At 46.8% G+C, this 11,622-nt stretch overlaps 1 protein-coding gene across 1 annotated transcript; it reads left to right on the top strand.

Annotated features, from left to right (window-relative positions):
• The first annotated feature begins 574 nt into the window (after positions 1 to 574).
• Positions 575 to 11,314, top strand: rnpepl1 (arginyl aminopeptidase like 1). The gene is made up of 11 exons (XM_035386463.1): positions 575 to 2,002; positions 2,711 to 2,851; positions 4,256 to 4,407; positions 5,656 to 5,772; positions 5,913 to 6,148; positions 7,416 to 7,529; positions 7,820 to 7,932; positions 8,377 to 8,485; positions 9,145 to 9,369; positions 9,486 to 9,628; positions 10,298 to 11,314. Exons 1-11 carry the CDS (start codon positions 1,541 to 1,543, stop codon positions 10,559 to 10,561), a joined length of 2,076 nt encoding a protein of 691 aa, XP_035242354.1. The 5' UTR covers positions 575 to 1,540; the 3' UTR covers positions 10,562 to 11,314.
• The last annotated feature ends 308 nt before the right edge of the window (positions 11,315 to 11,622 follow it).

The following is an 11,622-nucleotide window of genomic DNA, read 5'->3' as shown; positions in this document are numbered from 1 at the left end:
TATTTGATCCACCTTTGGCTGTTGGAGAGGAAGTGAAATGTAGACTGGCCACTGAGGGTAAAATCCCCATGACACAAAGTCCTCCATCTTCCTCGTGACACACCACGCGCACACCCGGCTCCATTTTAAAACTTGTCTGTAGAGCTTTTCAGTACAGTTTAAACAATGACTCAAAGCACATCCGAGAAAACAGTTTTTTGTCTGTCCACAAACATCCAAAGCATTGGACTTCATTTCTACAGAACCTGTTACACGTGATCCAGCTAAAAGTGGAATGCATACATCTAAAATAGAAAATGATCGACTGTGATTGCGACATGTGGGGGAATCGGACCAGCACCAAGTCCCAAGTTGGCTGTCTTGTGATAGATGATTTGTCACCCACTGACCTGAACATAAACAAGTTTCGTTCGGTGCACTGCAGTTTACATATTCTCGTGGATAAACAGAGACATCTAGTGGTGGATAAACAGAGACATCTAGTGGTGAAAAAGTACATGTGACAGCCAGCTTGGTAACAGCCTCGGCTCTGCACCGTACCCACAGATCCCCGGTTCGCGGAGTAGGTTACGCTCCGCCCCCTCCGCAAGCGCCCCGCATACTCTGCCAAAGCAAGGACACCAGTATCTCCTGGGCGACGAGGAAACAACCGTGAATAAAGGTCATATATTGTGTAACACTCTCTGGGGACTGCGCTTACCGGCACACGAAAGGATACTCGTCAATATAGAAAGTATCACATTCACACATTGGGATAGCCTACTTTTCCCCTTCCTCTCCGTTCCAAGTGTCAAACTGCGTGGTAGGCTACAACAAATTTGAAATGTAACGCTATACATGCCTGCCGGGATACATGAGTTACAGTCAGCTGGATGCAGCTTTCACTCCGAAACAATGGGCAGATGTTGATTTGGTTTTGGGCACCACTGTCCATCGCTAAATTTAATTGTTGATGGACAATAAATTTAACAGCTGCGGGACAGAGATCAACCTCCCCTGGGTCGCCTCTGTAGCGCCCCCCTACAGCCCGAAAACTTTCCTCTCTCGAAGTGATTTCCTCCCCTGTTTTTACTTCCTGTTTTCAACGGGAGTCACTTAGCTCAGCTCCTTTCATTTCAACTTTTGCTCCTCTTTACCGTACTCTGCTTTTTCTTATATTAATCCTTATCTGCTGTCGCTTCTTTTCGACAAAGTTGCTCGAACTAAATCTCTTCGTCTCTTCTCTCGATTTTTTTACGGACAGAAGAAAATGTTGGACTCGATTTTAACTTCGGCCCAGATGGATTTTACGTAGATCTTGTTTTTATTTTAAAATATGGACCGTACTTTACATCTTGTGACACTTTCTAAAAAAGATTCGTTTTCTTCTCTGCTAGGCTTGTCCACCTTCGATCATTCACTAGCAACATAGAAACCTAGCAAGCTAGATAGCTACCTCTCCTTTGCCGACTTACAGTTTGCACCATATTCTATTTGTAATACGTTTTGATACCGTTGTTAGCTTTTTACTTTTTTAATTTATTTCTTTTCGAAAGTTATTATGGCTGACTTCCAGCGTCCAACGTTGTGCTGTTGCCGGAAGGTGCTGACGGTGCCCAGCAAGTCGTGTGAGGGTGGCCGGGGGATGGGACACTGTCACCGGGTCGACATTGCTTCGGCGTCCAACTTCCATAGCTTTAAGCTCCGTCATTTCCACCTCGACCTCCGCCTCAATTTTGCAATAAAGGAAATGACGGGTTGGCAGGTTCTAGAACTGGTACCAGTCCAGCCCGGGGTGCAAACTCTGGTTCTGGACACACACCCGTCCCTGCTCATCCATTCCATAGACTGCAAGGTGCCCGGAACTGCCGGCGCCCCGGACACCTCTCTTTCACTTACCTACCGGGTGGACCCTTTCACCGATTACGGTTCTTCACTCAACATCAGCCTCCCGGCCGCTGTGATCCGACCACACCGGGCGTTCCAGATCACCATCCGCTACACTACGACAGACGGCCCTGCGGTAAGGTCACACCGGTGACAGCTGTGGTAGCTAACAGAACGACAATGATAATAGCTTACTAATAATAGCTGTAAGAAATGTCGCGTTAGCCGCGATCGCTGCCATTATCACTGCTCGCATACAGGCTGCGTAAGACTTTATTTTTCATATTGTTTTGAAAGCGCATAACATTGCCGAAATCGACCACCACCACGTTAGTCCTCACTACCAGCATAGCTATGCAGGGACAACAGCCCCGCCAGGTCTTGGGTTGGTGAACGTAATGCCTTTCACTGCAGAGTCTTTCACTCCGTAAACAGATGACAGTAGTAGAAAGTAGAAAGACCATGTCTGTGCTGTTTTTTTCTGTCTGTTCTACCGAGAAGCGTTCCTTCATAGAGATATATGCACTTGTTAGTTGCTTTGACTAAATGCGTCCGCCAAACAGCTAAATTGAAAACTGTAGCCTACGTTGTAAAATAATAATAAGAATAATAATATATTATAAAAATGTTAATAATAATAATAATAATAATAATAATAATAATAATAATAATGTTTTTTTCAGTGTTGTATTGAGCAGTGAATCATTAGCAGTTTACTTTTTTCATATACACGCAAACACACTGATAAACATGCAAACTTACCCCTCCTTCCTTTTTTCAGTGCTCTCTCTTATTTTCATATATTTGTTTCTTTCCCTGCGCACCCTCCCTCCTCCCCCCGCAGATATGGTGGCTGGATGCGGAGCTGACCTGTGGACAGACTCGGCCCCTGGTCTTCACTCAGGGACACTCTGTGTGCAACCGCTCCTTTTTCCCATGTTTCGACACACCGGCTGTCAAAAGCACCTACTCCGCCACCGTCCGAGTGAGTCTGCCACATCCGTCCAGTTCCAAGCGCTTTTCTTAAGCTCTTAGCCTGACTCGGTCTCAAGTTCTCTTGACATCACCGCCAAGCTCTCTGTCTTGATCTGTTGTGCTCTTCATCCCATCCTTAAACAGAGAGCCTGTTTATATCGTACATTCTCTGGCTTAGTCTCACACATTTTGTAAGAATAATTTCAGTTTCACTTCAAAGGGATTGCTCATACTCTGGGTTTAAAAAAAAAAAAAGTATTATTTCAGTGTCAGTGTATGTTTTTGATTGGCCCAGGTAGTTTTTGTATGATTTTTTCGATACAGAAGTTTCTCATAACCTCCCTGCTTCACAGTGGCTGGTGTCGGGGCTTCAACAGAGTGTACGCTACTGTTTTACTGGGGATAAAACAGCTCTGAACCAAAATAATCTGAAGTCACTCTGACTTCTATTGTTCAATTCTGTTAAATAGTCAAAACAGCTCTTGTCATCTACAAGGCTCGTATCTTCTAAACAGTCCTTCGCTTTTCTTTTCTCTGTCAATGAGTACATTTTGATGAAGCACTATAAACATATCTCTGATTTGCTTTGTTAATCCTTTCTCTCAGTCTTGTGCTTAACCATTAAAACAAATTTGCGTGAGAATGTAACCAAACTCCTTGATTTTTCCTATAGGATTACTGGGTTTTTATGTAAACATTTTCTGTATCTCCCCTCTTGTGTGGACACAGTATTGTTCATCCCAGAGTTTTGGAGGCTGCTTGACCACTGTAATCAGGGGCATTGTTTACCTCACACTGTGTAATGGTGGAGAGCTGTATATTTGTGATCTTAAATTTGTGGAGCCGTAAACACAACCAAAACTGTCCTGTACTCAGAATTGTTATATTAGATCATACATTACATTCAGACGCTCTTGTAGAGTGACTTACAGTATAGGAGAAACAGCAGTGCTTTCACCTGTTTAATATGAACGGTAGTGCCAGGCCAGGCTACAGCATTACCAGACCAGCAAGTAAAGATGCAACGGCACTAAAACACTAGTGCAAGTCAACAGTTTTAACCAAGAACCAAAGTGTGGATTCTGAATGCGTACCCATGGCATCTACAACAAGCCCTAAGAATAGAAACACCATAAATGTATAATCTAAAACCATAAAAATACCATGACCTAATTTAGTACAAAAGGGAGAGATTACTATGGGGTGGGGATTGGGGTGGGTCTTGATGGGGGTGGGTCCACCATTGTGGGACCATAGGAATAGTAGTAGGGTATACAGTGTTTGTTTGAGTGTGTTTTATGTGTGTACATACACACTGTGGCTGTGTGTGCAGAAATCTTTGTAGTTTTTGTGCACGTTGCGTGAGGTGTGGTGTCTGAATGTGGGTGTGTGTAATGTGTGACTCCTCCCACAGGTGCCAGAGGGGGTAACGGTGCTCATGAGTGCTTCGCACAGTGCATACTCCAAAAGGGACAGGGTCTTCCAGTTCTCCATGGAGTTCCCCGTTCCGGCGTATCTGGTGGCGCTTGTAGCAGGAGACCTGCAGCCTGCCGATATTGGCCCCAGGTGAGTCTGCGTGGGGGTGGGTGCTGTGGGGAAGGAGGTAGACTCATGTCGGGTGGAGGTGACACAGGGTGGGCGCGAGAAGAGGTGGGTGGGATTTGGAAGAGAGGAGGGAGGGATAAGGCTGGAGATTTTGAAAACAATTCTTTGAGCAGGACAATTCAGTTTGCTTAATGATGGAACACTAAAGAGAATGCCATTGAAAAGAACTCAGGCAGGACATACAGGGTAACTGTTCTCTTATCATAGAGCCAGAACTAGATCCATTATTATTTAAAATACATTGGTGGCGAACTTAATGGACTGTTCATTTAAAATTGTTCAACGGTAACTGTTGGCCGCAAGCGTAGTTCAGCACGATCGTTCGTCATCTTGAATGCACGTCAGTAGTGCACAACAAGGGCTGATCCATTTCAGGATTTTGTGCCAACTTCTCTTAATCATTTAAATAGCCCAGTCATATCTTGTTCTGCCATTTGTATAAGCACTAGCTACAGTCGCTGACAGCGAGTGTATCCCAAATCTTTTACTGTGCACAAGTACAGGGGTGAACCAGTGTAGTTTATAGAGCTGTCAGAAAACTAAAACTATGGTAATTTGTTGGAACAAATATCACCACACAGACCAACCCTTCAGGATCAGAGTAATGCACCCCTGAACTAAACCAGCATATGCTGAAGTTACCCATGTGCCTTTTGTCTTGCTTTACCTTCAGCTGCAGCTGCAGAATGCAGCAGCACAATGAATGCTAGCCCCTTCCTCCATAGCCATTTTTCTTTAAGGTAGCTTCATATTCTCTCTTCATCTGGTTGTTTGCTGTGGCCAGCGGAGGTAGTGCATTCCTTTCTCTCCTCCATGTTTACTTCTTCGGTTCTTGTAACTTCAGTGCCAGTATTCTGAACATGGTTACACAGCCGGCCAGGTCTGTCCTTGGCTTGCTATAAAGTGGACCACTACCAGTAATGCAGGTTGAGCTAACAAAGGTCAGCACAACAAGACATATGGAAAGCCACCAAGAAACTGAACTGAGAAAACAATCAGATTTGAGCTTTACATGGGATATTATGGTCATTCAAGTGAGACATGGAATGGACAATTGAAGAACCAGTGATGATCTGCCACTAATGAACTACATTTGGAACCTGAGCAGTTAGTGTTACATTAATACAGCAATGGCTACATTGAAATTTTTCTGTGAGTCTCCAGATGAATCTTTTAGCAGTTACTCTTCCTCATTTTTCTCCCTGCCAGGAGTCGGGTATGGGCGGAGCCCTGTGTGCTGACTTGTGCTGTCAGTAAGCTAGGTGGCAGTGTGGAGCGCTGGCTGGGTGTTGCAGAGGGGCTGTTCGGACCATACGTTTGGGGCAGGTGAGTCCTCATACAGCATATACGGCCATGGTTTGAACAGCATTGTATATTCCCCATACCAGGTGTCCCTGAGCGAATCCACTGAAGTTGTATTCTGCGTTTTTCTTCCTCTCCTTCCCTGTCTCTTCGCACCCTGCTAGGTATGACATCGTGTTCTTACCACCCTCGTTCCCCATTGTTGCCATGGAGAACCCCTGCCTGACGTTCATCATCTCTTCCATACTGGAGAGTCATGAGTTTCTGCTGATCGATGTCATCCACGAGATCGCCCACGGCTGGTTCGGGAACGCTGTCACCAACGCCACCTGGGAGGAGATGTGGCTGAGTGAGGGACTGGCCACCTACGCACAGAGACGCATCACTACAGAGGCCTATGGTACACACGTACACACACACGCACACACAGATACAAAGACGCATCACTACAGAGGCCTATGGTACACACACACATGCACATACGCACACACAGATACAGAGACGCATCACTACAGAGGCCTATGGTACACACACACATGCACATACGCACACACAGATACAGAGACGCATCACTACAGAGGCCTATGGTACACACACACACACACATACGCACACACAGATACAGAGACGCATCACTACAGAGGCCTGCGGTATACACACACACACACACACACACACTCTGATACAGATCAGTACTCAGGCCTGTAGCATGCACATACTCACGTACGCATACATCGCTTAACCACTTTCTGTCCTCTATTGCGTACCCATCCTTACTTCACTCTAGTGTTTCTTTTGCGCCTCTACATCATGAAACCTATGCACTTGTTGTACGTCGCTCTGGATAAGAGCGTCTGCTAAATGCCTATAATGTAATGTAATGTAACATTCACAGGCCTGTCTTACTGCTGCAGCATTAATTCAGGGGAAAGCATACTTGCATGTGTTTGTGGCGGTGAGCCACGGCTGAGTCATTCTGCTGGAGGACTGCTGCTGTCACCGGCAAACCTGAGGAATCATTCATATTATATGATAAAAATCCCTGGGTGGTGCAGTTATGCATACCCTTATACATACATATATATATATATGCCCTTATGCACCGAGATGCATTGCTGCAGAGCCATGAGGTTTATATAAACACACACGTTAGCATGCACGCACCTATGCAGTCTGCGTCACAAGGTGCCTACAGAATGTTCACACGCATACACTTGCATACCTACACATGCACATACGCCTCAGGACAGAGTCATTACTACAGAGCTGTGAGATGTATGCTGTACGTACTTGCTCACATAAAAATGCACAGGGATTCATGCCTGCAGGGCCACACACTCACTCAATCCCTTCCCATGAGGCATCACATACCTCTGTGTTAGTGTATATACAGTTCCTGTATGACCCCCTCCCCCTCACCCCCACAGTTGCCGAACAGGCACTGTGTATATACAGACATGGAAATTTGCGTCTAGGTATCTACAGTAAACACAAATGCTCAGTGGCATGTTTGCATACTAGCCACTAATGTATTCCGACTGACAGATCACATACTCTGGTAAACCAGAAACATACCGATGTAGATCCTTTCATTTCCTTCCCTTGTGCCTTCATCTTCATCACTTTTCACTGTCTGTTATTGATTAAATCCCCCCCCCCCCCCCCAGGTGAGGCCTTCACCTGCTTGGAGACGGTGTTCCGCCTGGACGCTCTGCACAGACAGATGCGGCTGCTGGGGGACAACAACCCCGTCAGCAAGTTGCAGGTCAAGTTTGAGCCAGGTGCGTCTGAGGGGCGTGCGTGAGAGAGGGGGAAAAGGCGAAAGGCACCTCAGACAGAACATAAAAACAGTCTATATGTGTATATATATATATACACCTAGTGAGGGCTCACACACCATAGAAAAGCCATCATGAAGTAAGGGTGCAACAGTGTCTGGCGAAGTTAGACTGGTGCAGTCAGAACTGGGCCCTGGCAAAATATCTTATAATGATGCAAGTAATTGAAAAGCCTAATAAACCACTGTGTGTTTCTCTGTCTCTTTTCTGTCTCTGTGTGTTCCTGTCCTCAGGTGTGAACCCCAGTAGTCTGATGAACTTGTTCACTTATGAGAAGGGCTTCTGCTTTGTGTCCTACCTGTCCCAGCTGAGTGGGGACATAAAGCGCTTTGACAGCTTCCTAAGGGTGAGATGACAACTCAGGCTTTAGCTTGCTTGCACACACACACACACACGCATGCACGCACACACACACACACACATACGCATGTAGGCACACACACACGCACGCACGCACGCACGCACGCACACACACGCACACACATACGCACGCACACACACACACATACGCACGCACACGCACGCACGCATGCACACACACATACGCACGCATGCACGCACACACACACACACACACACACGCACACACACTCACACACCCCCAGGATCAGTCACCCGAAAAGTATCTGTCTCTCACAAGCGGACACAAAAAATATTTTCTCACACGCAGACTCTAAAACACACATTGCTATACATAGGCATTATCATATTTAAATTCAAGTTCTCAACTAAAGTGCATATTGCACACAGAGAACTTCTCATCGTCGCGTCTCTCCTCTCTGTCCCCCAGGCCTATATCGAGCAGTTTAAGTTCAGCAGTGTTGTGGCCCAGGACCTGCTGGAGTTCTTCCTGGGCTTCTTCCCTGAGCTGAAGGAGGGCTGTGTGTCCCAGAGAGAGGGTGAGCACAAGAGATGGACTACTTTCTGAAGGGAAAATGGAGAGACATGGCGAGAAAACGGTTTTGCAGCCTTGTCTTTAATGCCTCCTTGGAGGTGCATTATTGCTCCCACTGAGCGAGTAAGCTGGAGTGTGTTTGGATCTGGGTTTATTACAGCATCACATGGCTACTGACAGTAAAACCTGACTAAAACAAGCTTTGGTTGTCACTGAATAGGATTTATACAGGCAGATACTGTATTTAGCTGCTGTTTAAAAGCTTCATAAAGTCTCTTTATTCTATGACGTAAGCCCAGAGTTTGCTGAATTTACAATATTGGCCGTATTTAGAAATTGTATAATATTTGTGTTGTGATGAGATAATGGACTGCACACACAGAACAAGATCTTGGGTTAGTCATTTTATGCATATCTTATTTAAAAAAAGAAAAAAAACATATCTAGATAGCTATAAATCTTTTCTGCTCCTGTGTCAACACAATGTACCAAGACTTGTGTGGTGAAGATAATTCATTTGGGTAAAGTCCGTTTTACTGTTGAAGGGGTCCTGTGGTTGACTGGATGTTCTGTATTTCTTAGGGCAATAGCAGCTTCTCTGGATTGGTCACCTGTTCTCTGTAGAAGGAAGGAATGAAATGTTTGTGTATCCTCCTCCCTCAGGACTTGAGTTTGAGCGCTGGCTGAACGGGTGTGGCCCTCCCCTGTGTGAGCCGGACCTCTCTGCCGGGGGGGTGCTGACTGGCCCGGTCCAGCAGCTCTGTGAGCTGTGGGGGTCTGACCCCCCCGATTCCCAGGCCATTGCGACCTTCGACCTCACCTCCTGGAGCACCTTCCAGACAGTACTGTTTCTGGACCGACTGCTGGACCGATCTCCCCTCTCCCACGGTAACGATCTCTCCGCCCCCTGCTTCTCCTCCAGTGGCCCTCACAATGGCAGTGAACTGAACTGTGCTGTGTGCTCTTTACGTCCACCGTGATTGGTCTTCCCATGTGTCACTCAGAGGTGATGACCCGCCTGTCATGCTGCTACTCTACACTATTGGATGGCATGAACGCGGAGGTGCAGATTCGCTGGCTGCAGATCGTGGTTCGGAACAGCTTCTATCCCGACCTGCCCCGAGTCCGCAGCTTCCTGCACAAACATGTGAGCGACAGAGGGATGGAGGGAGGGACCAGGATGGGGAGAAAAGAACATGGGAAAGAGTGGACTGTAGGGTAGAATGAGAGTTAGAGAGGGGGATTATAAAGATGGAGGGAGTGAGTACATAATGGAATAAGGCAGGAATCCAGTGGGGTGAATGTTAGTCATGATTTAGGTCTTTTATTGTTTTTATTGTACTTTACAGATTTGTTGAAGATTCAGGGTAGGACTAGATGTGCTCAGCTTATCAGTTTTGTGTGTCTAAAATACAAATGACCAGGTGTAAAATATAAGAGCATTCTGTCTGTGATTGCTTACTAACCACAGGCTACTGAGAGACAGAAGCTCCCGCTTTCTGTCGCACCTGTCGAACACTCACTAGCACGGCTCTCTCAAGATACACAAATGCGAGCAGTAAGACAGGAGGGAGATGCAGATGGAGGGAGGGAGGAAGGGGCGGAAAATGAATCTGTGCGGAACCCAAAGGGAATGTGTTTCTAAGGAGACAGCAGTCGTGTCCACAGTGATGAGACTGAAGACATTCTGTAAATATACATTGTCTAACTGCCACTGTTCTTCTGTGTTCACCTACCCAACTCTCCCGATACTCCCCTCTTCCCTCTGCCTCCTCTCCCTCCTCTCTCTCTTCTCCCTCTCTCTCGCCGCCCCCAGACATCTCGCATGTACACGGTGCCTCTCTATGAGGACCTGTGCTCAGGGGTGATGAAGTATTTTGCGGTGGAGGTGTTCTACCAGACCCAGGCCCGTTTACACCCCAACCTGCGCCGGACCCTCCAGCAGATCCTGTACCAGACCAGCGCTGTCCCCACCGGGGCCACCCCACCGCTGCTGCCCCCGCCCGCCACGGCCCCCGCCTCCGCCGACCCCCCCGCTGCCGGAACCATCGCCCTGCGAGACGTCAACGTGTCTGCCTGAGAGAGCCGCGGACGGACAGACAGACACGCGTACGCTGGAAGAGACATGGTGATGCTGACTGGTCCTGGAGTAGGAGCAGAATAGGACTGAACCTGGCTGAAGTATTAAGTCTGGTCTGAAGGAGACTGGACCCGGGGGGGAGGAAAGAGACCACTGCGCACACTCAAGGAGGCGCACACGCATACGCAAGCAGTGGTTTATTTAATGTTGTTTTGGCATGTCCGAATTATGTAAGCTAACTGTTGAAGCTGCTCTGGGGCAAGCAACAGACAGATGATCTGCCTTTCTGTCTGTCTGTTTGTCCATCTTTCTGTTTAGCAGTTTGTCCGTGCCTGTCTTTGTATATATGTATGCATGTCTCAAAAGTGCCCAGGCAAAGCCCTTGAGCTGGATTGTGTGTGTGCGTGTGTGCCTGTGTGTACGTGTGTGTGTGTGTGTGTTGGTGTGCTTGTATGAGAAACCCTGGAACAGTTCATACCCATCAACAGTAGCTGGACCCAACTGGGTTAGATTGTCTGTTGACTGCTTGACTTGATACTAGTGAATTGTTGGTCAATGGACTGGACCATGTTTAGACTCATGCATTGCTTTAACTTGACTGGACCAGGTTCAGAACCAACTTCCAGTCTCTCAGTTAAAGTGACAGTGTGAGTCAGTGACTTGAGGTACTTCTGCTCAGAGCATATTTTGAGAGAAGCGTTATGTATGAATATGTCCCTTCCTAGGGCAGATTCGATAAAGAAATCAGTGACACAATTTACTCATAACACTACACTTTTATGCCATTATCAATGATCAAGTGGAATCCACTTGGAGATTCACTGCAGATTCACTTGGCGTTCAGAGCAGAAACACATTTAGGAACGAAGCTGGAAAAACCCAGCTCTGCCTTCCTTTTCCTCAACCAGCCTCCCTAACCCTCCCTATAACTCCCTCATATGTACCTGGTGCTAACTCCTCCCACCTTGCAATCTCAGGTATGTCTTTCAAGAGGGAGGGGGAGGAGCCACATATGTGCCTTTTAAAATCTAGAACTTCATTATGCAGGTCATGTTTGTTTT

Source organism: Anguilla anguilla, chromosome 12, assembly GCF_013347855.1.
Source record: "Anguilla anguilla isolate fAngAng1 chromosome 12, fAngAng1.pri, whole genome shotgun sequence".
In the NCBI taxonomy this organism is placed as follows: Eukaryota; Metazoa; Chordata; class Actinopteri; order Anguilliformes; family Anguillidae; genus Anguilla; species Anguilla anguilla.
The sequence above is the reverse complement of the archived record's forward strand: the minus strand, read 5'-3'. Positions and strand labels throughout refer to the sequence as shown.

What these genes read in the sequence shown, in the direction of transcription:
- rnpepl1 (XM_035386463.1), top strand. Translation starts at nt 1,541, where the DNA reads ATGGCTGACTTCCAGCGTCCAACGTTGTGCTGTTGCCGGAAGGTGCTG. An exon ending in CTACGACAGACGGCCCTGCG is followed by an intron (nt 2,003 to 2,710) that starts GTAAGGTCACAC and finishes CTCCCCCCGCAG; the next exon opens with ATATGGTGGCTGGATGCGGA. An exon ending in CTGTGTGTCCCAGAGAGAGG is followed by an intron (nt 8,486 to 9,144) that starts GTGAGCACAAGA and finishes CTCCTCCCTCAG; the next exon opens with GACTTGAGTTTGAGCGCTGG.